The 27871-nt window shown below is 54.5% G+C and overlaps 3 protein-coding genes and 1 pseudogene across 3 annotated transcripts; all 4 read left to right on the forward strand.

Annotated features, from left to right (window-relative positions):
- Positions 1–441: 441 nt before the first annotated feature.
- On the forward strand, positions 442–7186 carry LOC128853666 (protocadherin beta-15-like). Its single transcript, XM_054079961.1, has 2 exons — positions 442–6468; positions 6933–7186. Exons 1-2 carry the CDS (start codon positions 4027–4029, stop codon positions 7050–7052), a joined length of 2562 nt encoding a protein of 853 aa, XP_053935936.1. The 5' UTR covers positions 442–4026; the 3' UTR covers positions 7053–7186.
- A 2769-nt stretch (positions 7187–9955) lies between these two features.
- LOC104054821 (protocadherin beta-15-like) lies at positions 9956–14723 on the forward strand. Its single transcript, XM_054079994.1, has one exon. The coding sequence runs from the start codon at positions 9971–9973 to the stop codon at positions 12404–12406; it is 2436 nt and encodes an 811-aa protein (XP_053935969.1). The 5' UTR covers positions 9956–9970; the 3' UTR covers positions 12407–14723.
- Positions 14724–19209: 4486 nt separating this feature from the next.
- LOC128853627 (protocadherin beta-15-like) lies at positions 19210–22384 on the forward strand. The gene is made up of 2 exons (XM_054079737.1): positions 19210–21210; positions 21683–22384. The coding sequence occupies exons 1-2, from the start codon at positions 19225–19227 to the stop codon at positions 21800–21802; spliced, it is 2106 nt and encodes a 701-aa protein (XP_053935712.1). The 5' UTR covers positions 19210–19224; the 3' UTR covers positions 21803–22384.
- A 764-nt stretch (positions 22385–23148) lies between these two features.
- On the forward strand, positions 23149–27517 carry LOC128853628 (protocadherin-3-like; annotated as a pseudogene).
- The last annotated feature ends 354 nt before the right edge of the window (positions 27518–27871 follow it).

Raw genomic sequence — 27871 nt, forward strand, 5'->3', positions numbered from 1 at the left:
TCAGCCAAATGTACTTGTATTTAGCTGATATTCATTCAGCTGATACAGCTGATATCTGACAATTTCAGCATCCATGAAGGAAAAGTCACTGTTCCCACCATCATGGTCCTCCAACTCAGTGGACGGGTCAGCCCAAGGTCACGTGACCATCTTCAACAAGTATCAGTCCAGTCTTTTCTTTAGACCTCCTTCTGCTATGATCATATTGGAAAAGTCTTTCTTGATGTCTGACACAGCACTGGCCAGTTTACTGAGCTTTGTTCTAACTGGCCTTTGTTCTTTGGTGTCTTCTCCCTGCATAGAAAAAACACAAGTCTGTAATCTTCCTGCAAAGCCCGACCTTGCTTCCGGAGATGCTACAATTTATATTCACCCTTAAGCTCCTTAAGGAGTTCCCTGTTGGGCTCAGCTGGGCTTCTGCCCCTCTTGCTTGAAGCATTTCCTGCTCATAGACTGCAAGTGTAAAGAGTTGTGAAAACACGTTTGTTGTCTTTGGGGGGAGAGTGAGGAAGCACCAGGAATTGCTTCAAAGGACTTTGTCTGAAGGTAGCATGTAGAGGAACTTGGAAAAGGACCATTGAGTTTCCTCTTGTCATTGTTGTTCTGAGTTGAGAGGCTTCTTGATGGGAGTGGAAAGCTGTCCCACTGTGATTTTCTGGGTTTCTGTTAGGGCATTTGCTTTCTCCTCTTTGTCCTTTCTCCTTCTACTTTGTGAACTGTGTTTGAGCAATTGTCTTGCTGATTCCTCTTAAGAAAGACTGTCACCCCATCTATAATAAGGGAATTTTTGACTGTCAGGGAATGTTTGGGAACCCTCCCACAGTGTTGTTCTGCAGTTATGAACTGTACTGTTGTAATCTGGGACAGATTTGTGTGTAAAAGTGAAATACAAAGAACATGTGAATGCCTTGTGTGGAGACAGCAGTCTTTGTAGGCGTGTTCATTCTGGGAAAGCTTTGTGAATATTTCTCAACAGCTGTGAGGTTTTTAATCCATTTGTCCCTTGACTGAGGTAAAGCTGAGCAGGTACATTTCTTCAGTTTGGAGACACAGCTTATAGAGCATTCAGAGGAATGAGGGGAGCAGGGGATTTGCTGGCAGGATTCTGCATGTCTTCACAGCACAGTCTTTGACAGGACTTAGATTCAAGTCATGGGAACTTGGTCCCTCCCCTAAGAGGGTCCCTGGGTGTGCAAAGGCCTCTGCAAAGCTGTAAGGTGAGGGCATGACATTCCCAACTCTCCTGACAGGTCCATCTGGGGGTGGCATCTGTGAGGTGTTCGAGTACAAAGTGTTTGTGACACTAAAGATGTAGGAGTTTCAGAAGACGGATTGCACTAAGAGGGCATACTTGTTCTTATATGGAAAAATTTGGGGGAGTGTCTGGAGATGGGCATTTGGTGAGCAAATACTGCTACCAGAGAGAGACTTTTCTCTCAGGAACTGCGTGGGGATGCAGCTGTCCCTTCCACAAATGGGTCCTGATAGAAGCCAAGTTCTGAGCTGGTCTGGAAAAGAATGCTGTGCACTGAGGAGTGAATGATCTACTTGATAAGTCAACCAGAGTCATAGAGTCCTTTAGGTTGTAAAAGCCCCTGGGCAACATTGAGTACTACTGTTACCGTAGCACTGCCAAGTCCACCACTAAACCATGTCCTTAAGTGCTATGTCCAGGGTTGGTGACTCAGCCGCTTCCCTGGGCAGCCTCGTGACCCACCCTTAGAGCCCTCAGCCAGTTCTTCACACACTGCACCATGAACGTGCTCATCTCGCAGTTGGATAGGGTGTCCAGAAGGTTGCTGTGAGGAGCTGTATCAAATGCTAAAACCCAGAAACACTACATCTACCACCTTCCCTTTGTCCATGAGGTGAGTGAACTGTCATAGAAGGATATCCAATTAATTTGAAGAGGACTTAGCTTTTTTGAGCACAATTTGACTCTATCCGGTATTTGGATTATACTTTAAATGCATTTCAGTACTACCCATTATGATCTTCTCCATGATTTTTCCAGGCACTAAGGTTGGACTCCCAGGACTGTAATTTCCTGGCTCTGTCCTAATGGTCTTCTTGTTAGCTGGAATTCCAGTGGCCAGTTTCCAGTCAGCAGGGTCCTCCCCAGACTCCCAAGGCTTTTGATAAATGATTGAGCGTAGTTGTGCTGTAGCATCCACTAGTTCCCTCGGTACACTTGGATGAATCCCATCAGGCCCCATGGTACTGTAAGCATTCCTATATTACAGCTGGTCCCTTACAATTTCAGTGTCCACCACCAAAGGAAAGTCGCTGTTCGTGCCCTCATGGTCCTCTGACTCAGTAGATCAGGCAGCCCAAGTTCTGCGAGTATTAGGAAGAGTGAGGTAGGAGAACCATTGAGCTTTGGCCATTGGCGTCTTCTCCCTGCATACACGAACCACAGCTCTACGATCTTCCTGCAAAGCCTGGCCTTGCTTCCACAGATGACACATTTTTATACAAATTTATTTTTCCCCTTGAGCTCCACGTGGAGTTCCCTGTTGGGCCCATCTGGTCTTCTGCCCCTCCTGCTTGACTTTTGACCCTCTGTCATTGCCTGCTTATAGACTGTAAGTGTAGAGAGTTGTGAGAAATAGGTTCAGCATCTTTGGCTGGAGTGTGAGGAAAGTCCAGGAGTTGCTTCAAAGGACTTCATCTGAATGTGGAATTGACATGAGTTTGGAAAAGCGTGGTTTAGTTTTGCATACACTTTTGCTAGTGCTCGCCTTGGGATGCGCAGGAGCAGTGGCGGTAGAAGCCAAATCTCTTTGCTGTTGACATCCTGACTCTGGGCTTTTTTCTCTGGTCTTGGCACGGATCCCGGCTCACACTGCACGGCCACACTTGGGACTCCTCGCTGTCCCACCGCTTTCCCCACAAATGTTCCTCCAGTTCAACTCCTGACCTCTCTCTTTTACCGACTCTGATCCTGCCTCTACTCATCCCATAATAAGATTTGCGTGCTCCCACAATCCCTCTCAAACAGCTCGTAATCTATTTCCCCTTTCCTATGAGGCCTTTTCTGATAATCCAGGATATTTCCTTCCCCCCCCCCCGTTTGTTGGTTCTGGTTGAACCTCTGACAGTTGACACTTGAAGAGGGCCTTTAATGCCCAATCGCTCAGTGTCATTAGGTTCCTGGGCTTTGCGATTGTCTCCTTATGCTCCTGCTCGTTAGTGTTTGTGTATCTGGGGGTCTAATTAGTGACCTCTCCTGTTTGTTTCCTTGCATTTTATTCCAGATGCTGTGGCGTTGCATCCTTACCCAGGTGCAGGAGTTCAGGTCCGGTCTCTAAGTAGAGGGACCTTTAAAACCTTTGATTCCTTGTCTTTCACGTTAAATTGCTGTGGCCATGAATCCTTCCTCAGGTGCTGGAGTTCGGGTTTGATCACCTAGACCAGCACTGTTATTCTATAGTAGTGGTGAGTGAAGGTGTTAGGGAGACATTTCTTTAGGGAAACTTTCCCCCTGGCACAAGCTCTCCTATTCTTTTGGGACCCGCCCCACTCGCTAAGGGTCCTGTGCTGATGAATAAGCAGAGAAGAGAAGGAAAAGCCCTCTAAGTATCCTGTGGAAGTGGCAGATCTTGCAATGCCCACCCAGAGGAAAACCCCGAGGAACTGGCGGTTCAAAGCCGGGCGGAGCTGCCCAGAGCCGCGCTCTGTCTGCGGGGAGGGAGCTGCTTCCTAGCGAAGAGAGAGCGTTTCCACTGCGCCTTTTGGCTCCGTCTGGGCACGGGGAGCGCAGCCTCCAGCAGCAAAGCCCGGGCTGGCGGCTCTGCGCTGCCGGAGCAGCAGAGGAACTATTCTCCCGTGCGACGCTGGGTGGGGCTGTTGGCCGCGAACCGGCGGGTTCCTCTGCCCGCCCCGGCTTTGCAGGCACCGGCAGACAGAAAGAGCCGCGGGAGCCGCTCGGGAAGGGCGGCGGAACACGGAGCCGGGGAACTCGGGGGCTTTCAGACCCCTCAGCCCGGGACTGCTGACCAAATCTCCCTCGGACGCCGCTTGAAAATGCTGTTAATCACGGAGGACGGGGAATGGCTTTTGTGGCGAGTAAGAGCGAGTGGGAGACGGAGCAGAGAGCGGCAGAGGCAAGTGATCTTGTTGCTTGTGTGCGTTTGCGTGTGTCAGAGCGGGGCCGAACCCCTCCGCTATTCCCTGGCGGAGGAGATGGAGAGGGACTCCTTTGTGGCCAATATTGCAGAGGACCTGGGGCTTTCTCCGAGCCAGCTGGCGGCTCGCAAGGCGCGCGTTGTGTCCGAGGGGAACGAGCGGCTTTTCCACCTCAACCGAAACACGGGAGTGCTGACGGCAAAGGAATCGCTGGACCGAGAGGAGATGTGTCCGAGGAGCGATACGTGCACCGTTTTCTTTAAGATAGTCTTTGAAAATCCCTTGCAGTTGATCCGAGGGGAGGTGGAGATTCGTGACGTCAACGACAACTTCCCCGTCTTCCCGGAGAAGCAAACGGTTTTAGAGATTCTGGAAACGACATCTCCTGGTTCCCGTTTCCCTCTGCAAAGTGCCCAGGACAAGGACGTGGGCATCAATGGTTTGCAGAACTACAGCCTCGGTTTCAGTCCGCATTTCTCCCTCGATATTCGAATCGGGAAAGGTGGAGAAAAATACGCAGAGCTCGTCCTAGAGCGTCAGCTGGACCGGGAAGAACAGCCGCAACTGAATTTACTCCTCACGGCAACAGATGGGGGCTCGCCACCCAGGTCGGGAACGGCTCAGGTCCGGATCGTGGTGCTGGATGCCAATGACAACACCCCGGTCTTCGATCGAGAGGTCTACGAGGTGCGGCTGGCCGAGAACAGTCCCCCGGGGCAGCTGGTGGTCAGAGTCGCAGCCGCGGATCCCGACGAAGGGTCCTACGGGAAAGTGCGCTACAGCTTCAGTCAGATATCGGAGCGGTCCCAGCAGCTCTTCCAACTGAACCCTGACACTGGGGAGATCCGGGTGGCGAGCAACGTGGACTTCGAGGAAGCGAAGCACCACGAGATAACGGTGAGAGCCACTGACGGCGGAGGACTGTCTGCGCATTGCAAAGTGCAGGTGGAGGTACTGGACGTGAACGACAACGCCCCGGAGATAACGCTTACCTCGCACTCGGCCTCCGTTCCCGAGGACGCGCCGCCCCGCACCGTGGTGGCCCTGTTGAGCGTGCGGGACCGCGACTCCGGCGACAATGGCAGAACAGAGTGCTCGATCGACGGGGACTTGCCCTTCAGCCTCACCGCCACGGCGGATCAGCACTACGAGTTGAGGACGACGGCGGCGCTGGACAGGGAGAGGACGGCGGAGTATAACATCACGGTGACGGCCGTGGACTGGGGCCGGAGGCGCCTGAGCTCGCGGACCAGCCTCTCCGTGCAGGTGTCGGACGTGAACGACAACGCGCCCGAGTTCACGCAGGAGGTTTACACCGTGTCGGTGTCAGAGAACAACAGCCCCATGGTGCGCATCGGCAGCGTGAGCGCCACGGACGCCGACGCGGGAACGAACGGGCGCGTGAGATACGCGCTGGTGCGGCAGGAGGGCGCGGAGCAGCCCGCGGTGTCGGTGAACGCCGAGAGCGGCGCCGTCTTCCTCCTGCGGCCGCTGGACTACGAGCAGGTGCGCGCCTTGGAGGTGGCGGTGCGCGCTGCCGACGGCGGCTCTCCGCCGCTGAGCGCCCAGGCGGTGCTGCGCGTGGCGGTGCGCGACGAGAACGACAACGCGCCCGTGGTGCTGCACCCGCCCGCCGAGAGCAGCGGCGCGGCGGCGGGCGAGCTGGTGCCGCGCTCGGCCGAGGCCGGCTACCTGGTGGCCAAGGTGGTGGCGGTGGACGCGGACGCGGGTCAGAACGCGTGGCTGTCGTACGAGCTGTGGAAGGCGACGGAGCCGGGGCTGTTCCGCGTGGGGCTGCACAGCGGCGAGGTGCGCACGGCGCGGGCCGTGGCGGAGCGGGACGCGCCCCGGCACCGGCTCGTCGTGCTGGTGCGAGACCGCGGGCGGCCGCCGCGCTCCGCCACCGCCACCCTCGGCATCGCCCTGGTCAGCGGCTTCTCCGACGCCCATTTGCGGGGCGCCGAGGAGGCGCCGGCCGCCGAGCCCGAGGGGCCGCTCACCCTCTACCTCACCGTCTGCCTGGCCTGCGTGTCCGCCCTCTTCCTGGCCACCGCGGGCGCCGCCGTGGCGGCCAAGGTGCGGCGGGCCCGGCGCGGCGCGGCCGACGGCTTGCCCGCCTTCCCGCACTCCGCCCCGACCAGCAGCGCGGGCTCCCTGCCCCGCACCTCCGTCTACGACGTCTGCTTCGCCGCCGGCAGCCTCGACGGAGACTTTCGCTTCCTCGGGCCCCTCCTGCCCTGCTTCCCCGACGGGATGCCCCCCGGCCCGCCCGAGCAGCGGAGCTCGCTCTGCTCCACAGAGGCGGCCAACCTCGGCGACGGCGGCGACCGGGCTGCAGAGGTGAGGGACCCGCCCGGGCCGGGGCGAGGTGGGCAGCGGGGAGGGAGCAGCGCCGAGGGGGCGGCGGAGGGGTGTCGCTCACTTGGGGACTCTCGGTGTTGTGAATCTGGGGGTGGAGGTACCCCTGGAGTGGGAGGAGAGGGACCAGAGGGTGTGGGAGCCGCTGGGGTGGCCTCCCAGGGGAATTCGACCCTACTCAGTTGCCCGCCAGGTGCTGACTTGTCGCGCTCCGCTGCATCCAGCTCTGGGTGGTGTCCTAAGATCAAGTCTTCCAACGCAAAGTAGGGGGCAGCTGGACCTCGATCTGGTTGTCAAAACCGCAGTCCCAGTGGCCTTAGGGGAGACGAGATTCCATCTTGCTATATCAACATTAAACGACGCATTCAGAGGGGCCCTCTCAGCCCCTCGCTGTTGCTGCCTCCCTTCAACGCCAGAATGACAACCTGTGCTCTCCGTTCTTGCAGGGCAGAGCTCCCGTCTCCGCAGACACGGCTCGCAGATGGGCGGAAGCAGCTTGCACTGCAAACAGGGGGAAGGAGCTCCTTGGCAATTCTGATCCAAACCCTTGGCTCCCTCCTCAGTAACCGACGACGAAGGCGAACGTGTCTGTCGTCCGTGGCCAATGTCCTCACAGGGAAAAGAGAACGGCGACACCAAACCCTCACCAAAAAAATGACCACGGAAGTGCAATGCTCGTCTGTGAGAGACCAAACCCCTTCTCGAGTACTGTTTTCTTCTTGTATTTTTTTTGTCATTCTGACGTGGATGGAGAACGAGGACTGTGTTGCATGTTGATTACCGCGAAACTCGGTGTATGACTGTGAGAGCCCTGCTGCTTCTAATTATTAAGGGAAACACTGAAACCTGGAAGCCCATCTTCAAGATAGCTTATTCCTACATCACCTTTTCTGTGTTTGTTTTTCTTTTGGAGAGGGCTCTGTAGTCATGTCTCAATTCTCTGCAGTCTGTTCAGTACCAGGCCAAGCATATCTTGATCAAAACAGAGTGGTACTTGCAAAGCTGTTCCATACTAACAAGGAGAAGCCGATTATATTAGACACGGCTGACACTGGCACTCTTTGCACATTTGATCAGGAGATTACAGATCCTCCGTACTGTACAGAGTGGTCTCTGAGCAATGGATTAGTTTTCTTTTCTATCGTAAATTTCAACAGAACAGTCCCGGATTGTTAAGTATCACGTAGGAGAGAATTAAAAATAGTGTTTGTGTTTTCCCAGCGAAACAGGCTAACCTGTTTACAATAAACTTGAGGCACTGTAGAAGACAGGGCGTTAGAGTAGCTTTCTGTTTTCTTTTCCCTTCGTTAATCGGCAATGAGAGATAAAGTAGTGTGATATTTCTTGTCGCTCGCGCATTTTAACAGTCAAATGCCTGATGTAATGAACCCAATAAAACCCACTTGAAACTCCCTCGCGTGTGTGTGGAAGATCACTTGTCATTGTCGTCGCCGAGGAAATAGCCACGCCAAGAGCAGAATTTCGGGAATCAATCCGTGCATTTGGAGTAGATTTTATGCAGGGAGATTCAGAGGGAATTGGAAGCAGGACATTTTCAGAAGACGCAGCAAGGTGGAGGGGGATTTTCTGTGGGAATCTAAGGTCCGAGAGATGCTGCTCAAAGCGGTTTCGCGCTGCCTCGCAGTTTGGAATCGGGAGGAAAAACCTCGGTACGTTCCACAAAAAAAAAGTTGCCCTCTTCTATGACACACTTTCTGTTCATCCAAGGTAATATTTATGACACCTTCTATTTCACAAAGCTTTTGATTGAACCTCTTTCTGTTGCAAATTGAACGACTCCTTTAGGACATGGCTGAGTGTCTACAGATTCCTGGACTTTGCTATTGTCTCCGTTATCTCCTCTCTTCCTTGCCTTGCCTTTTATCTTAAATAGCTGTTGCCTTGCATCCTTAGCCAGGTGCAGGAGCTCAGGTCTGGTCTCTAGGTACAAAGAGGGTATTCTCCTCCCGCATCTCCTTCTACTCTGTGAACTGTGTTGGAACACTCTCTTGCCTACTCCTCTGAATAAGGGCTCTCACCCCATCTGTGCTATCGGATTGTTTGAATGAAGGCAGTGTGGCATGGAATATGTGGAAATCCTCCGGCTGTGCTGTGCTGCAGTTATAATCTGTACCATTGTAAAGCGGGATACCCTTGTGTGTAACAGTGAAATAAGGAGAATACGGGAATGCCTTGTGTGGAGACAGCAGTCTTTGTAGAGATGTTCGTTCTGGGAAAGCTCTGTGAATGTATTTTCAAAAGGCTGGGAGATTTTCTCTTCTGTTGTCCCCTGGCTGAGTTTGGTTTCATCATTGTTGTTATTGAATTGGAAGGATTCTTGACCGTGACAAGGTATCCCGATTTGACTGTCCTCTTAAGAAGGACTGTCGCCGAACATATTGTTTGAATTGGGATTCTTTGAACGAGGGCAGTGTGGTGCGAAATATTCGAAAGTGCAAGCTGTATGTTTTTCTCTCCTCGTTTTCTTATCCCGTAAAAGACAGATTGCGCTTGGAGGCAGCTGTGCGCATCACCACTGCATCGCGTCTGGGGTGAGAGCCTGACCCTGGGCTTTTTCTCTGGTGTCGGCACGGATCCTGTCCCGCAGTGCCCTGTCCCGCTCGGGAACCCTCGCTCTCCCCTCCGTTTTTCCGCGGTGGTTCCTCTAAGTCGAGTCTTGACCTTCTACCCTGTCACCCTTCTACCGAATCTGATCCTGCTTCTAATCATCCCATAACCACATTTTCCCATTCCCAGAATCCCGTCTCGAGCATCTCGGTAGTCAGGTTGCCCTTTCTTATAAGACCCCTTTTGGTAATCCTGGAAAAACTTCCCTCCCGCCCCTTCTCCTTTACAAAGTGTTTGGTGGAACCTCTTTCACTTGACACTCGAATGGTGCCTTTAATGGCCCGTCGGTCAGTGTCGACAGATCCCACGGCTTTCCTCTATTGTCTCCGTTAGCTCCGGGTCGTTCGCGTTTGTGTATCAGGGCGCCTAATTTGTAACCTCTCTTGTTTGTTTACGTACCCTTTATGTTAAATAGCTGTGGCCATGGATTCTTACACAGGCGCAGGAGTTCAGGGCTGGTCTCTAAGTACCTTTAGAGCCCTTCCAAGCCGTCCGGTTCCCCCGCGAGGTTCACGGAGCGTCCGTCTCGGCGAGAGGGCAGCGCGCTGGCGGTGCCGGTGCCGGGAGGCGCAGTCCCGCCTCGGCCCGCAGGAGGGAGCTCCCGGCCAAGGCGGCGCCGAGCGGCTGCGGGCGGGGAGGCGCCCGAGCCCTGCCCGGCCCCGCCCAGCGCAGCGCAGCCGGGCGGCGGCGAGCAGCGGCGAGCGGGGCCCCGGGCCAGCCGCTGCCGGGCCGCCAGCCGCACTCGGCCCCAGGGAGCCCGCTCGCCCTCGCCGCCGCCCTCGCCGCTGCCGTGCGCCGCTCGCCGCCGAGGACCGCGAGCCCGAGCCGCCCGCCGGAGCCCGCCCGCCGCCCCGCCATGGCGATCGCAAGGCAAGTGCTTTGTCTCTCCGCTCTCCTCTCGCTGCCGCACGCTCGCTCCCAGCCTCTGCGCTACTCCGTAGCCGAGGAGGCGCCGAGCGGCTCGCTCGTAGCCGACGTGGCCGAGGACGCGGGGCTGTCCCCGGCGCAGCTCTCGGCTCGCCGCGCCCGCCTGGCCTCGGAGGACGGCCGGCAGCGCTTGCGCTTGGACCGCGCCACCGGCCGCCTCGTCGTGGCCGAGAGGCTCGACCGGGAGGAGCTGTGCGCCCAGGCGCCCGCCTGCACGCTGCCCTTCGAGCTGCTGCTGGCCGACCCGCTGCAGTTCCTGCGTATCGAGGTGGCCGTGCGGGACATCAACGACCACTCGCCCCGTTTCCCGGACGAGCAGGTCACGCTTAAGATCCTGGAAACTATTAACAGTCCCGGCTCGCGCTTCCCTGTGGAAGGGGCTCAGGACCTGGACATTGGCATCAACAGCGTCCAGGGTTATAGCATCTCTCCCGAGAACGAGTACTTTAGTGTCTCCTTTGGGAGTCAGAGTGACGAAGACAAATATGTGGAACTGGTCCTGGTAAAGGCTCTAGACAGGGAGCATAAGGCAGAGATGGATTTCAGCCTCATTGCTGTGGACGGGGGCTCTCCACCGAGGAGTGGGACAACGCAAATTCACGTTGTCGTTCTAGATGTAAATGACAATGCTCCCATCTTCACCCAGAAGCTGTATGTCGGTCAGGTTTTGGAAAACGCCCGAGAGGGCTCTGTCGTTCTGAGGGTGGTGGCAACTGATCTGGACGCGGGAACTAATGGGGACATCTCCTATCACTTCAGCCAAGAGGTGGGCCAGAGCGAAACAGCATTTGCGATTGACCCCAAGAGCGGTGAAATTAAGCTCATTAGGGCTCTGGACTTCGAGGAAGCTGAGAAATGTGAGCTGAGTGTGCGGGCGACAGACGGTGGGGGACTCTCAGCAATCTGCAAGGTGTTGGTGGAGATTGTGGATGTGAATGACAATGCACCAGAGCTGGTGGTGAGCTCCTTCAGCAGCTCCCTCCCTGAGAACGCATTACCTGGGACGGTGGTTGCTTTCTTTAATGTTAAGGATCGTGATTCTGGTGCTAATGGGAAGATCTCCTGTGCCCTTGAGGACCAGCTGTCATTTTCCCTTCGGCCGGCCTATAAGAATTACTATGAGCTGGTGACCATGAGCACACTGGACCGGGAGGAGACAGCACAGTACATCCTGATTGTCATAGCAACAGACGCAGGGTCACCTCCTCTCACCACTACACACACCTTCAAGGTGGAAATCTCTGACGTCAACGACAATGCACCTGTCTTCAACCAGACATCATACACCATGTATGTGTGTGAGAACAATGTCCCCACTGTTCTTGTTGGAGTTGTCCATGCCTCAGATGCTGACATAGGCCCCAATGCCAAGGTGACCTATTCCCTGGCACCAGATCACCATTCAGAGCAGCCTCCCAGCTCTCCCTGTGTCTCTGTGAACTCTGTGAATGGGCACGTGTTTGTGCTGTGGCCTCTGGACTATGAGCAACTGAAGAAGGTTGAGGTTCTGGTGATCGCCTCTGATGCAGGATCTCCTCCCCTCAGTGCCAATGTCACTGTCCACCTTGTTGTGGTGGATGAGAATGACAATGCCCCACTGGTGCTGCACCCAGCCCAGGACAGCAGCCCAGCATCCAGCGAGCTGGTGCCCATGTCAGCTGAGGCGGGGTACCTGGTCACCAAAGTGGTGGCTGTTGATGCTGATTCTGGGCAGAACTCATGGCTTTCATACCACTTGCTGAAGGCCACTGACCCCGGGCTGTTTGTGGTGGGTGCCCAAAGTGGAGAGGTGCGTCTGAGGAGGCCAGTGACAGAGAGAGATGCAGTGAAGCAGAAACTTGTCATCCTGGTGCGGGACAACGGGCGGCCACCACTGTCAGCCACGGCAGCATTGAGTGCACTCCTGCTGAATGATTTTTCGGATGTGCGCCTGCCACAAAGTAGCCTGACCATGGAGGTTGAGGACGACCCCCTGACAACCTATTTAATCATTTCCTTGGTCTTTGTCTCACTGCTCTTTCTTGCATCCATGGCGGCCTTCATTGCTTTCAAGGTGTGCAAGAGAAAGGATCTGAAGGATGGCCATGTGATTTATGCTGCCAACAACTTGCCGAGCAGTCTGGCTGATGCAGCCTCTGCAGGGACTCTGCCCCATCCCTATTGCTACGAGATCAGCCTCACGACGGGCTCTGGCAACAGCGAGTTCGAGTTCCTGAAGCCCATCCTGCCCAGCCTGCCACCACAGCGCTGTGCTGTGGCTGGGATCACCGACAATGAGCAGGTTTTCCCCCATAACCCTCTCACCATGGAGGATGTGACACCAGAGAATGCAGGGATGCAGTTCAATAGTCTTTCCTTTACATAGGATGGAGTCAGCACAGTCAGCAGCTTCAGGCCTAGTGACAGGAAGGGATCCGTGGTTATGTTTCCTGCACAGTTCATCTGCCTTTGCAACTAGCATCATTTATTTCCCTCAAATTCAAACTCTCAAGAAAAGTTGTCTGCCCCTCCAAAAAAACAAAGGACACCAGCAGTCAGGTAACAATATTTCAGGCTTTTTTTTATAGCCATTTATGACTGTTTCAGGAATGTGTTTAATTCCAGTACTCCCAGCCTAGTTCTTGTGTCACTTGCTGTTGTGCAAGGCCATGAACCTCTTATTCTGTCCTGTAACACAATGTGAAGGTCGAGCTGACAAAACTAGACTTCACTGAAATGCACGTAGCCATCATTTTGGTCAGGAAATCAAGGGAGTTGTGAGTACTTTGTTACAACACGGTGCATGCATAGGGCTCTTCTTCTCTGGGTTCAGGATGTCTCTGTTTGAGATGTGTGGGCTGTGTGTGCCCAGGGAAGGAGGGGGTTGATCCTATCCAGCCATTGTGGTGCACAGCATTGCATCTCAGCTCACAAGATGGACAATTTGAGCCTTTGAGTCCAGAAGCCTCCTCTTCTCTAGGGGAGAGCAGTGTTGGGCATGATATCTTCCTTGGTCTGTTAAGAGTGGTGTGTCCTTTAAATTTCCTTGGAAATATGCCAGCATTCATGATTCTGGAATGGGATGGGACAATTTTTAGTTGGAAGGGAACTGCAAATATCATCTTAATCCAACTGCTTGAACGTCCCTTGAATGTTTTGAAACATTCCCATATGTCCTGTTTTTGATATGAGAGGGAAGAGATCCCAACCTCCCTCTCTCAGCCTCCTTTTCTCCCAGCTAGGCAAACACTGAGTCCTTAGGTGCTCCTCACAGAACATTCCTTGCAGACCTGTCACCAGTCTTGTAGCTCCCTTCTGGAAGCATTCCAGTAACTTAACATCCTTCACAAATGGTCGGGCCCAGAACTGCACACAGGACTCAAGGTGAGCCTGCACTGACGTAGAAAGCAGCAGGATAATCCCCTCTCTTGACTGCCTGGTTATGCTGTGTTTATGCTTCCCAGGATGTGGTTTACCCTCTTGTCCATCATTATTAAATATATTTAACTGAACTGACCCTAGAATTAAACCATGAGAACACCACTGCTGAGCAGTCACCAGGTAGATGTAGCCCAAGTAACAACACACCTTCGAGCCCTGCAATTCAGGCAGTTCTTCAGCCACTGCACCATGAACCTGATCATGTCACGGTTGGACACGGTGTCCAGAAGATTGCTGGGATAGTATAAAATACTTTAGTAAAATCCATAAATACAAAATCGACTGACCTCCCTGTATGCATGAGCCAGGTGACTTAGAAGGACATAAAATTGATTTAAAGAGACTTTCCCTTAGTGAACTTGACTGTGTCTGACGAGTGCATTATTCTTTATATGACTTTCAATAGTACTGGACAGCTGGAATACCTCTGGCCAGCTTCCCTTCAGGAGGGACCTCTCAAATCTCTTAAGGTCTTTAGTAGATGATTTAGAGGGATCCTGCTGTAACATCTGCAAGCTCCTTCAGTACTCTGTGACGGACCCTGTGAGGCCAAATGGAACGAACCACAGGTCTGCAATCTACCTGCAATGCCTGACCTTGCTTCCAGAGATGATAGAATTTATTTCCCCCCTTGAGCTCCTTAAGGAGTTCTCTATAGGGCCCATATGGACTTCTGCCCCTCTTGCTTGGCTTTTGTCCCAGTGGCATTGCCTGCTCATAGATTTTAGGTGTAGAGAGTTGTGAAAACACGTTCATTGTCTTTGGGTGGAGAGTGAAGAAGCACCAGGAATTGCTTCAAAGGACTTTGTCTGAAGGTAGCATGGAGATGAACTTGGAAAATGGCCATTGAATAATTGTAATTGTTGTTCTGAATTGAGAGGCTTCTTGATGACAGTGGAAAGCTGTCCCACTATGATTTTCTGGGTTTGTGTTAGAGCATTTGCTTTCTCCTTTTTGCCCTTTCTCCTTCTACTCTGTGAACTGTGTTTAAGCATTGTCTTGCCGATTCCTGTTAAGAAGGACTGTCACCTCATCTATAATAAGGGAATGTTTGGGAACCCTTCTACAGTGTTGTGCTGCAGTTATGAACTGTACTGTTGGAAACTGAGACAGCTTTGTGTGTAAAAGTGAAATAAAGAGAACACGTGAATGTCTTGTGTGGAGATGGCAGTCTTTGTGGAGATGTTCATTTTGAGAAAGCTCTCTGAATTTTTTTCAGAAAGCTGGGATGTTTTTTCTCCTGTTGTCCCTTGGCTGATATAAGGATGAGCAGGTTCATTTCTTCAGTTTGGAGACACAGCCAGCAGAGCATTCAGGAAAATTTTGGGGAGCAGCGATTTGCCAACAGGCCTCTGTGGCTCTTCCGAGCACTGAGCCTCTGTCTGTGACAGGGCCTAGTTAGATCCAGGTCAGAGGAACCTTGTGCCTCCTTGAACAGTGGCCTTGTGTGTGGAAAGGCCCTGGAAATCAGTAAAGTTGGGGAGTGAAATTTCCAACTCTTCTGAGAGCTCCAGGTGTGGATGGCAGCTGTGTGTTTTTTGATCTCAAAGTGGTTTGATTCTAAATGTTTTGAGGGGTGGACTTCACAAAGACAGCAGACATCTTCCTTTTGGGACGTACTGAGGGGGGCACAAGGAGGTGGGCATTTGGTGAGTGAAAACTGCAGCCAGGAAGAGGCTTTGCTCTCAGGAAATGCAGAGGACTGGAGCTGTGCCTTCTGCAAGGCCCCCATAAAAAAGATAAGTCCTGAGCCAGGGCCAATGAAGGGATTCTGAACTGAAGGCTATTGTACATGGAGAACTGAGCGATCCACAGTCCAGTTAATCTGGAAAGGCACACGTCTTTGCTGTGCTGTGCTGTGATCCAAAATCCCTGGTGAGCAGGATAAACTCAGACAGCTCACTGGAACCATGGAGCTGGCAGGGAGCACCCACTTGCTGCTAGAGATAAAGCCAAGTGTGAACAAGAAATCTACGTACAAACTTCTTTTAGCGTGACAGCAAAACTGAGGAGTAGAGTCATTTTCTTGCATGGAAACCCTAAGATTGCTTGAATGACTGAGACGTGGGCACTTTTTCTTTTTTTTTTGGTGGGCATCTGCATGGCTGCTGTGAGTGCCTGGAATCCTGCCCGAAGTGACTGCCCAGAGTTCTCCTCATCTACAGGAATAGAGGATTATCTAAGCAGATCTCCCATAGCATGAGTGACAGTGAACAACGTGTGAATGGCATCTGAGAGAGTGACTGTGTCTCTCTCACTCTCACTGAGATTCCGAGGAACCAGCTCCTCTTGGTCTAAATCAGCTGCTTCTGGGGTGATTTCAGCTCGAGGGTACAGGTGTATGATGCAGTTCCTAACCAGACATTTTATTCTGTTTTTTACCATGTGAGAGGGGGAATGTTGTCTCCTGTATTGGAGGGCTTCAGCACACTGCTGAGCTTTCCGAGGTGCTCATCAGAGGTGCCGTACAGGAAGCAATGTGGTGAGTAGGACTATTCTGAACGAGGGCTGCGGGAGAATCTCTTGTTAGGGCTGGAGAGGTCGTCTGAGAGTTGCTGCAGCGCGGTGGGGGCGAGGGCGCTCTAGCGGGAGTAGGAGTCTGAGTACACTGTGTGGGTGCGCCTGGAGATCGTGGACGAGAACAATAAGGCTCAGCAGGTGCTGTACCCGCGGGCTCGGCGGGGTCGGGCGTGGTGCTGGTGTCGCGGTCGTGGGAGCCCGGCACGCTGGTGGCCAAGGTGGTGGCGGTGGGCGCGGGTCAGAACGCGTGGCTGTCGTACGACCGGTGGGGCAGGTGGCGGCGCGGGTCCTCGGAGGGCAGCGGCTGCCACGCGGGGTTCGGGCGCTCCTTGCGGGCGCTCTCCTCCCCGGCGCGGGGTGTGCGCGTCCTGCCGCGACCACTCCCTCCCCTGCGCGAGCAGACGGAGCCGCGCGCATCTTATCTGCTGTAGGGGAAAGTAGTAAAGCACACTAGGCTTTCCTTGGCTATTTAGAGGGGTGTAGGTGGGCTGTCTCCTTGGGATTTCCTTGGAAATATATCAGCAGTAACGGTTTTGAGATGGAAGAAGATGGAATGGAACAGAATAGAGTAGAATATCCTCTACAAGGATCATCTTAGTGCAACTGCCTGAGCACTTCACGGCTGCCCAAACGTTAAAGAATATTATGAAGGGCATTGTCCAAATGGCTCTGAAACACCAGCAGGCGTGGAACATCGACTCTGCAATCTTCCTGGAAAGCCTGACTTTGCTTCCAGACATGACACAATACGTTTTTGCCCTTGAAGTCCGCGAGGAGTTCCCTTGCTGGGCTCAGCTGGTCTTCTCTGCTTGCTTGACTTCTGCCACATTGGCATTGCCTGCCCTTAGACTGTAAGGGTAGAGAGCTGTGAAACCATGTTCATTGTTGTCACACCCCGATGGAGACAGAGTAGGACTCAGAACAGCACTTGAACAGTTAGCTTACTATCTATAATATTACAACTCTAAATCAAGAGTATAAGCTTAAGTCTAGACCGATATTAATATCCTCTAAAAGTTTGAGAAGGACTCTACGACCTGTCCGGAGTTCAGTGATGAAGACTTTATAGATATTTCCACGAAGTTGCTGCGAGTGAAGTTTCTGCAGACGCTCCAGTATTCCTATGACGTCGACGTCGGTGGGGGTCTCAGAGCAGCTGAGAGGGAGGTCCGGTTATGACCCACTCTTCTCATTCTCTTTTAGTCCGTTCTGGAGGCATAACATCCGGGGTATCAGTTGGTCCAGCTCCTTATCTTCCTTACCTTTCGCCAGTTGGGCCGCTAGTGAGGGGCACGGTGGGTTGCTTCAGCCCCGCTGCCGGAACAACCCCCGCTAACGTGTAGGGACCCGAAAAACTCCAGAGTCATGCATCAGGCCATTTCCAACTCACAAAACTTATAGTTTCTACATTCATAAGACATCCAAGTACAACATTTATTGATTTCTAATCACAAGTCTTCTTAATTCTTCTGCTTTGAGGATCACCTCCCATTCTTTTTTCTGTGGCTATGGTGTAACTTTGCTATGTGTAATATGCGGGAGAAGGTGGCCAGGTGCCAATTTGATCATCCTGATATGCAAACGAGTGGCGGAGACATAATGGCTAGCTCATTCTCCCCCACTCATGCCTGCTTAAAAAATGGGCTTTGATGTGGCCGCTGGTGTGGAGTGGCCACCAGACCTCCGTCTCGTTCACCTCCCCCCGGCGAACTACTTTGCCCTTCTTCAGCAGCTTCAAGGTGGGGTCAATTGTGTGTAAGGAAACTCCAGGAGCTACTTTAAAGAGCCGTTGACTTTGGTCTCAAACGCACTTGGCAGAGCGCTCGTGGAAGCAACTGGGTGCATTTGCCGTGTGTAGCGTGTACATTTGCCGGAGCTCGCATTGGGGTCGTCGGGAGAAGTCGATCGTCAGAGCTGGCGGTTAGTGCCTGACCTTGGGGTTTTTCTCCGGTTTCGGCACGGATCCTGGCTCGCACTGCCCGGCCGCGCTTGAAACCACTCGCTCTCCTTTCTCCTGTCGGTTTCCCCACGGTAGTTCCTCCCAGGTCCACTCGACCTCTTCCATTTACCGAATCTGATCCTGCCTCTAATCATCCCATAGTAAGTTTTGCATAGTCCTGGAATGCCTCTCAGCCATCAGTTTGCCCTTTTCTGTGAGAACCTTTCTGATAATCCAGCATAATCTCTTCCCCTTCGCCTTCTCGTTCACAAAGTTTCCCCTCTGGCTCCAGCTCTCGTATTCCATGGCGGTTCTTCTCGGACGCGACCTACTCCCTAAGGGTCCTGTGCTGATGAACAAGCGGTGAAGAGAAGGAAAAAACAGCGAAGTGTCGTGACAAAGTGGTAGATGTTGCAATCCCACCCAGAGGAAAACAGCGACCAGCGGCTGAGGAAGTGGCGGTTGCGACCCGGGCAGTGATGCCCAGAGCCGCGCTCTCTCTACGGAGAGAAGTTATTTCCACGCGCCTTTTGGCTTCGTCATTTCCACGCGCCTTTTGGCTTCGTCTGGGCACGGGGAGCGCAGCCTCCAGCAGCAAAGCCCGGGCTGGCGGCTCTGCGCTGCCGGAGCAGCAGAGGAACTATTCCCCCGTGCGACGCTGGGTGGGGCTGTTGGCCGCGAACCGGCGGGTTCCTCTGCCCGCCCCGGCTTTGCAGGCACCGGCAGACAGAAAGAGCAGCGGGAGCCGCTCGGGAAGGGCGGCGGAACACGGAGCCGGGGAACTCGGGGGCTTTGAGACCCCTCAGCCCGGGATTGCTGACCAAATCTCCCTCGGACGCCGCTTGAAAATGCTTTTAATCACGGAGGACGGGGAATGGCTTTTGTGGCGAGTAAGAGCGAGTGGGAGACGGAGCAGAGAGCGGCAGAGGCAAGTGATCTTGTTGCTTGTGTGCGTTTGCGTGTGTCAGAGCGGGGCCGAACCCCTCCGCTATTCCCTGGCGGAGGAGATGGAGAGGGACTCCTTTGTGGCCAATATTGCAGAGGACCTGGGGCTTTCTCCGAGCCAGCTGGCGGCTCGCAAGGCGCGCGTTGTGTCCGAGGGGAACGAGCGGCTTTTCCACCTCAACCGAAACACGGGAGTGCTGACGGCAAAGGAATCGCTGGACCGAGAGGAGATGTGTCCGAGGAGCGATACCTGCACCGTCTTTTTTAAGATAGTCTTTGAAAATCCCTTGCAGTTGATCCGAGGTGAAGTGGAGGTTCGTGACGTCAACGACAACTCCCCCGTCTTCCCGGAGAAGGAGATGATTTTAGAGATTCCTGAAACGACATCACCTGGATCTCGTTTCCCTCTGCAAAGCGCGAGCGACAAGGACGTGGGCAGCAACGGTTTGCAGAACTACAGCCTCGGGCCCAATTCCCATTTCTCCCTCGATATCCGAATCGGGAAAGGTGGAGCAAAGTACGCAGAGCTCGTCCTGGAGCGGCTTCTGGATCGCGAAGAGCAGCCTCAATTGAATTTACTCCTCATCGCTACTGATGGGGGCTCGCCACCCAGGTCGGGCACGGCTCAAGTGCGGGTCGTGGTGCTGGATGCCAATGACAACACCCCGGTCTTCGGTCGGGAATTGTACGAGGTGCGGCTGGCCGAGAACAGTCCCCCGGGGCAGCTGGTGGTCAGAGTCGCAGCCGCGGATCCCGACGAAGGGTCCTACGGGAAAGTGCGCTACAGCTTCAGTCAGATATCGGAGCGGTCCCAGCAGCTCTTCCAACTGAACTCTGACACTGGGGAGATCCAGGTGGCGGGCAACGTGGACTTCGAGGAAGTGGAGCACCACGAGATAACGGTGAGAGCCACCGACGGCGGGGGTCTGTCTGCGCATTGCAAAGTGCAGGTGGAGGTGCTGGACGTGAACGACAACGCCCCGGAGATAACGCTTACCTCGCACTCGGCCTCCGTTCCCGAGGACGCGCCGCCCCGCACCGTGGTGGCCCTGTTGAGCGTGCGGGACCGCGACTCCGGCGACAACGGCAGGACGGAGTGCTCGATCGACGGGGACTTGCCCTTCAGCCTCACCGCCACGGCGGATCAGCACTACGAGTTGAGGACGACGGCGGCGCTGGACAGGGAGAGGACGGCGGAGTATAACATCACGGTGACGGCCGTGGACTGGGGCCGGAGGCGCCTGAGCTCGCGGTCCAGCCTCTCCGTGCAGGTGTCGGACGTGAACGACAACACGCCCGAGTTCACGCAGGAGGTTTACACCGTGTCGGTGTCGGAGAACAACAGCCCCATGGTGCGCATCGGCAGCGTGAGCGCCACGGACGCCGACGCGGGAACGAACGGGCGCGTGAGATACGCGCTGGTGCGGCAGGAGGGCGCGGAGCAGCCCGCGGTGTCGGTGAACGCCGAGAGCGGCGCCGTCTTCCTCCTGCGGCCGCTGGACTACGAGCAGGTGCGCGCCTTGGAGGTGGCGGTGCGCGCTGCCGACGGCGGCTCTCCGCCGCTGAGCGCCCAGGCGGTGCTGCGCGTGGCGGTGCGCGACGAGAACGACAACGCGCCCGTGGTGCTGCACCCGCCCGCCGAGAGCAGCGGCGCGGCGGCGGGCGAGCTGGTGCCGCGCTCGGCCGAGGCCGGCTACCTGGTGGCCAAGGTGGTGGCGGTGGACGCGGACGCGGGTCAGAACGCGTGGCTGTCGTACGAGCTGTGGAAGGCGACGGAGCCGGGGCTGTTCCGCGTGGGGCTGCACAGCGGCGAGGTGCGCACGGCGCGGGCCGTGGCGGAGCGGGACGCGCCCCGGCACCGGCTCGTCGTGCTGGTGCGAGACCGCGGGCGGCCGCCGCGCTCCGCCACCGCCACCCTCGGCATCGCCCTGGTCAGCGGCTTCTCCGACGCCCATTTGCGGGGCGCCGAGGAGGCGCCGGCCGCCGAGCCCGAGGGGCCGCTCACCCTCTACCTCACCGTCTGCCTGGCCTGCGTGTCCGCCCTCTTCCTGGCCACCGCGGGCGCCGCCGTGGCGGCCAAGGTGCGGCGGGCCCGGCGCGGCGCGGCCGACGGCTTGCCCGCCTTCCCGCACTCCGCCCCGACCAGCAGCGCGGGCTCCCTGCCCCGCACCTCCGTCTACGACGTCTGCTTCGCCGCCGGCAGCCTCGACGGAGACTTTCGCTTCCTCGGGCCCCTCCTGCCCTGCTTCCCCGACGGGATCCCCCCCGGCCCGCCCGAGCAGCGGAGCTCGCTCTGCTCCACAGAGGCGGCCAACCTCGGCGACGACGGCGACCGGGCTGCAGAGGTGAGGGACCCGCCCGGGCCGGGGCGAGGCGGGGGCGGGCAGCGGGGAGGGAGCAGCGCCGAGGGGGCGGCGGAGGGGTGTCGCTCACTTGGGGACTCTCGGTGTTGTGGATCTGGGGGTGGAGGTACCCCGTGGAGTGGGAGGAGAGGGACCAGAGGGTGTGGGAGCCGCTGGGGTGGCCTCCCAGGGGAATTCGACCCTACTTAGTTGCCCGCCAGGTGCTGACTTGTCGCGCTCCGCTGCATCCAGCTCTGGGTGGTGTCCTAAGATCAAGTCTTCCAACGCAAAGTAGGGGGCAGCTGGACCTCGATCTGGTTGTCAAAACCGCAGTCCCAGTGGCCTTAGGGGAGACGAGATTCCATCTTGCTATATCAACATTAAACGACGCATTCAGAGGGGCCCTCTCAGCCCCTCGCCGTTGTCTGCCTCCCTTCAACGCCCGAATGACAACCTGCGCTCTCCGTTCTTGCAGGGCAGAGCTCCCGTCTCCGCAGACACGGCTCGCAGACGGGCGGAAGCAGCTTGCACAGCAAAGAAGTGGAAGGAGCTCCTTGGCAATTCTGATCCAAACTCTTGTCTCGCCCCTCAGTAATGTTTTTTGTCATTCTGACATGGATGGAGAACGAGGACTGTGTTGCATGTTGATTACCGCGAAACTCGGTGTATGACTGTGAGAGCCCTGCTGCTTCTAATTATTGAGGGAAAGAATGAAACCTGCAAACACATCTTCAAGATAGCTTATTGTTACATCACCTTTTCTGTGTTTGTTTTTCTTTTGGAGAGAGCTCTGTAATCACGTCTCAGTTCTCTGCAGTCTGTTCAGTACCAGGCCAAGCATATCTTGATCAAAATTAAGTGATACTTTGAAAGCTGTTCCATAATAACAAGGCGATTATATCAGAAACGGCTGACAATGGCTGTCTTTGCATATTTGACCAGGAGGTTACAGATCCTCCACACGTACACGCTGTACGTTTTCTTTCATATCGTAAATTTCAACATAACAGCTCCGGATTGTTAAGTATTACGTAGTAGAGAATTAAAAACAGTTTGTGTTTTCCCAGTGAAACAGGCTAGACTGTTTACAATAAACTTGAGGCACTGTAGAAGACAGGGCGCTAGAGTAGTTTTCTGTTCTATTTTCCCTTCGTTAATGGTCAATGAGGTATAAAGTAGTCTGAAATTTCCTGTCGCTCGCGCATTTTAACAGTCAAATTCCTCATGCCACGGAACCCAATAAAAGCCCACTGGGAACTGGCGTGTGTGTGAAAGATCACTTTTCTCTGTCATCGCTGAGGAAACAGCCACGCCAAGAGCAGGATTTCGGGAATGCATTTTGAGTAGATTTTATGCAGGGAGATTCAGAGAAACGGCTAAACTGTTTACAATAAATTTGAGGCATTGTAGAAGATAGAACGTTAGAGCAGCATTCCGTTTTGTTTTCCCTACGTTAAACTTTAATGAACAAATTCACTAACGTGACAGGTGGGAAGCTGAGGTCAAAGAGATGCTGCTCAAAGCCCCTTTGCGCCGTCTCGCAGTTTGGAATCCGGGGGAACAACCTCCGTCCGTTGCAGAAAAAAACCCTAATTTACAAAGCTTTGGTTTGAACCCTCTGCAGTTGACACTTGAATGGTGCCTTTAACGGCCCATCGCTCTGCGCCCTTAGATCCTTGGGCTTTGCCATTGTCTTCTGTAGGCTGGTGTTTGTGTATCTGTGCTTAAATTAGTGACCTCTCCTGTTCGTTTCCTTGCATTTTAAATTAAAGAGCTGTGGCCTTGCATCCTTAGCCAGACGCAGGAATTCAGGTCTGGTCTCTGACCACAGGTATCTTTACACCCTTCCAAGCCGTCCGGGAGCCCCGCGAGGATCGCGGAGCGTCCGGCTCGGCGAGAGGGCAGCGCGCTGGCGGTGCCGGTACCGGGAGGCGCAGTCCCGCCTCGGCCCGCAGGGGGGAGCTCCCGGCCAAGGCGGCGCCGAGCGGCTGCGGGCGGGGAGGTGCCCGAGCCCGGCCCGGCCCTGCCCAGCGCAGCGCAGCCGAGCGGCGGCGAGCAGCGGCGAGCGGGGCCCCGGGCCAGACGCTGCCGGGCCGCCATCCGCACTCGGCCCCAGGGAGCCCGCCCGCCCTCGCCGCCACCCTCGCCGCTGCCGTGCGCCGCTCGCCGCCGAGGACCGCGAGCCCGAGCCGCCCGCCGGAGCCCGCCCGCCGCCCCGCCATGGCGATCGCAAGGCAAGTGCTTTGTCTCTCCGCTCTCCTTTCGCTGCCGCACGCTCGCTCCCAGCCCCTGCGCTACTCCGTAGCCGAGGAGGCGCCGACCGGCTCGCTCGTAGCCGGCGTGGCCGAGGACGCGGGGCTGTCCCCGGCGCAGCTCTCGGCTCGCCGCGCCCGCCTGGCCTCGGAGGACGGCCGGCAGCGCTTGCGCTTGGACCGCGCCACCGGCCGCCTCGTCGTGGCCGAGAGGCTCGACCGGGAGGAGCTGTGCGCCCAGGCGCCCGCCTGCACGCTGCCCTTCGAGCTGCTGCTGGCCGACCCGCTGCAGTTCCTGCGCATCGAGGTGGCCGTGCGGGACATCAACGATCACTCGCCCCGTTTCCCGGACGAGCAGGTCACGCTTAGGATCTTAGAAACCAGCAACCCCGGCTCGCGTTTCCCACTGGTGGGGGCTCGGGACGGGGATATTGGCATCAACAGCGTACAGTCTTATAGCATCTCTCCCGAGAATGAGTATTTTAGTGTCTCCTTTGGGAGTCAGAGTGACGAAGACAAATATGTTGAACTTATCTTGGAAAAGCCCCTAGACAGAGAGGAACAGGCAGAGATGGGTTTCATTCTCATTGCAGTGGACGGAGGCTCTCCACCAAGGAGCGGAACAACTCAAATTCGCATTGTCATTCTGGATGTCAATGACAACGCTCCCATCTTCACGCAGAAGGTGTATGTCGGTCAAGTTTTGTAAAGCGCTCCCGAGGGCTCTGTGGTTCTGAGTGTCGTGGCAACTGATCTGGATGCAGGTACTAATGGGGACATCTCCTATCACTTCAGCCAAGAAGTGGACCAGAGTGAAGCAGCGTTTTTGATTGACCACAAGAACGGTGAAATTAAACTCACAAAGACTCTGGACTTCGAGGTAGCACAGAAGCTGGGCCCTTGAGGACCAGCTGTCATTCTCCCTGTGTCCAGCCTATAAGAATTACTATGAGCTGCTGACCATGAACACACTGGACCGGGAGGAGACAGCACAGTATATCCTGACTATCAGTGCAGCTGATGCAGGGTCACCTCCTCTCACCACCACCCAGACCTTACTGTGGACATCTCTGACATCAATGACAATGCACCTGTCTTCAACCAGACATCATACACCATGTATGTGCATGAGAACAATGTTCCCATGGTCCTTGTAGGGGGTGTCAGTGCCTCAGATGCTGACATTGGGCCCAATGCCAAAATGACCTATTCCCTGGCACCAGCTCACACCGCAGAGAAACCTCCCAGCTCTCCCTGCATCTCTGTGAATGCTGAGAATGGACACGTGTTTGTGCTGCGTCCTCTGGACTATGAGCAGCTGAAGCAGGTTGAGGTCTTGGTGATTGCCTCTGATGCAGGGTCTCCTCCTCTCAGTGCCAATGTCACGGTCCGCCTTGTTGTGGTGGATGAGAATGACAATGCCCCACTGGTGCTGCATCCAGCCCAGGACAGCAGCCCAGCATCCAGCGAGCTGGTGCCCATGTCGGCTGAGGCAGGCTACCTGGTCACCAAAGTGGTGGCTGTTGATGCTGATTCTGGGCAGAACTCATGGCTTTCATACCACCTACTGAAGGCCTCTGACCCTGGGCTGTTTGTGGTGGGTGCCCAAAGTGGGGAGGTGCGTCTGAGGAGGCCAGTGACAGAGAGAGATGCAGTGAAGCAGAAACTTGTTATCATGGTGCGGGACAACGGGCGGCCACCACTGTCAGCCACGGCTGCACTGAATACAATCCTGCTGAATGATTTCTCAGATGTGCACCTACCACATAGCAGTCTGACCACGAAGGTTGAGGATGACTCCCTGACAACCTATTTAATAATTTCCTTGGTCTTTGTGTCTCTGCTCTTTCTTGCATCCATGGCGGCCTTCAGTGCTTTCAAGGTGTTCAAGAGAAAGGATCTGAAGGATGGCCATCTGATTTACACTGCCAACTACCTGCAGAGCAGCCTGGCTGATGCAGCCTCTGCAGGAACCCTGCCCCATCCCTATTGCTACGAGATCAGCCTCACGATGGGCTTGGGCAACAGCGAGTTCAAGTTCCTGAAGCCCATCCTGCCCAGCCTGCCACCACAGCACTGTGCTGTGGCCGGGGGTTCTGATGGTGAACAGGATTTCCTCCGTGGCACTCTCACCATGGAGGACATGGTTCCAGAGGATGCAGGGATGCTCTCTGCAGAACTGTTCAATAGTCTTTCTTTGACTAGCATGGTATCAGCACAGCCAGCAGCTTCAGGCCTCACAATAAGAAGGCATTTGCCCTATAGCCTGCAACAATGCTTTCTGCAGTTTTAATCTGCATTTGCAATTGGCATAGTTGGTTTCCCTGAAATTGTATGTAAGTAAGAATGTTGTCTCCCCCTCAAAAAATCAAACAAAAGAAAATCCCCCCTCAGACAGGTAATAATGCTTCAGCGCTGTTACAGCCATTCATTACATTCTTTAGGAAGGGGGTTCATTCCATTGCTGCTGAACCAGTTCTTATCTCCCTTGCTGCTGGCTGGGCTGTGGACATTCTCTGCTGTATTCTTTGCTGTAATACGATTAGAAGGTAGGGCAGACAATTCATAGCCTCACTGAAATGCATATATTCCTTATTCTGAGTCAGAAAAGCAAGCAAGTTGTGAGTACTGTGTTACAACTTCAGGCATGCCTGGGGCTGTTTCTTCTGTGGGTTCTAGGTATCTATGTCTGAGATCTGTGAGGTCTGTGTGTTTTGCCTTCTGATCACTCTCTCTGTCCACCCAGCAGTTTTATGACTGCATATGCTGCACAAAGTCTGCCCAGGGAAGCAGGTACTGGCTGACATCCAGGAATTCTGGAAAGCTGTCTTGATCTGCTTTTATGGGTTTGTGTTAGAGCATTACCTTCTCCTTTTTGCATTTTCTCCTTCTACTCTGTGAAATGTGTTTGAGCATTGTCTCTCCTCTTCCTCTAAAGAAGGACTGGCATCTCATCTATAATGTATTTTCTCACTGGCCTGGAATATACAGAAACCCTCCCATTGTGTTGTGTTGCAGTTATAAACTGTGCTGTTGTAAGCCGGGATGCCGTTATGTGTAGAAATGAAATAAAGAGAACAACTGAATTGCTTGTGTGGAGACAGCATTCTTTGAAGAGATGTTCCTTCTGGGGAAGCTCTGGTTGTGCCTATCGTTTTTCTGTTTTCCGTTCACTGAGAATTGTATCCTTGAGTGGATCCAATTCTTCTGTTTCAAGGCACAGTTGGTAGAGCATTCAGAGAATTTGTAGGGCACAGGGTTTTTCTGGCAGGCATCTGTGGTTCCAGTTAGGTCAAGGTCAGGGAAGGCTGGTCCATCCCCGAACATAGACCTAGGGCGTGCAAAGGCCTCTGCAAAGCACTGAGGTGGTGTTTGGATGACTTTTCCAACTCTCTTGACAGCTCCAGCTGCAGATGACATCTGTGAGGTTTTCAAGCACCCAGTGTTTTGATTGTGAATGTTTTGAGGGATGGATGGCATAAAGACAGCATACATCTTCCTTTGGGGGAGTATTTTGGGGAGCACCAGGAAGTGGGCATTTGGTGAGTGAAAACTGCTGCCAGGAAGAGGCTTTGCTCTCAGGAAATGCTTAGAACCTTCTGCAAGACCCCCATAAAAGGTAAGTCCTGTGGCAAAGCTGCTGAAGCAATGCCGAGTGGAAAAACATTGCCCTTAGGAGGACTTGTACTTAATGTTGTACTTAAGAGGTACAAGGACCGATAGGAGAGTCATAGTTGTAGGAGACTCTCTATTGAAGGGGACAGAGGATCCGATATGTCAAGCAGACCCCACTCACAGGGAAGTCTGTTGCCTCCCAGCAGCCCGGGTAAGGGATGTAACCAAGAAACTTCCCATCCTGGTGAGAACAACGGACTATTACCCATTACTGCTGCTCAATGTGGGAGGCGATGAAGCAGCTATAAGAAGCCCAAAGGGAGATTAAAAGTGGTTTTAAGGCCTTGGGACAACTCCTGAGGGAATCAGGGGTCTGATTTTTTCTTCCCTCCTCCCAGTAGCCGGTGGTGACATAGAACAGCTCAGATGGGTCCAGTCTATTAATACATGGCTCCGTGGCTGGTGTCACAACAATAACTTTGGGTTTTTTGATAACAGGATGGCCTACATGGCACCGGGGTTACAGGCTTCAGATGAGAGCTACCTTTCTCAGAGGGGAAGAAGGATCTTTGCCTGGGAACTTGCGGGGCTTGTAGATAGGGCTTTAAACTAGATACAAAGGGGGAGGGGGTTATCACTGAGCTAGCCCTTAACAAAAGGTGGAAGGATGAGTGTCAGGGGTCAGGTGTTAGGGAGGAGACTTTTCCAAAACACCTTATAGGCAAAAGAAGGTCCTCTGGGAAGGTGATGCAACCAGCAGCTCAGCTCAGCTCAGCTGGTGTGCCTTTACACTAATG

The sequence above is a fragment of the Cuculus canorus genome, chromosome 14, assembly GCF_017976375.1.
Source record: "Cuculus canorus isolate bCucCan1 chromosome 14, bCucCan1.pri, whole genome shotgun sequence".
NCBI lineage: Eukaryota > Metazoa > Chordata > Aves > Cuculiformes > Cuculidae > Cuculus > Cuculus canorus.

Coding starts and splice junctions, on each gene's coding strand:
- LOC128853666 (XM_054079961.1), top strand. CDS start 4,027: ATGCTGTTAATCACGGAGGACGGGGAATGGCTTTTGTGGCGAGTAAGA. Junction 6,469..6,932: donor GCGGCGACCGGGCTGCAGAG/GTGAGGGACCCG, acceptor CCGTTCTTGCAG/GGCAGAGCTCCCGTCTCCGC.
- LOC104054821 (XM_054079994.1), top strand. CDS start 9,971: ATGGCGATCGCAAGGCAAGTGCTTTGTCTCTCCGCTCTCCTCTCGCTG.
- LOC128853627 (XM_054079737.1), top strand. CDS start 19,225: ATGATTTTAGAGATTCCTGAAACGACATCACCTGGATCTCGTTTCCCT. Junction 21,211..21,682: donor ACGGCGACCGGGCTGCAGAG/GTGAGGGACCCG, acceptor CCGTTCTTGCAG/GGCAGAGCTCCCGTCTCCGC.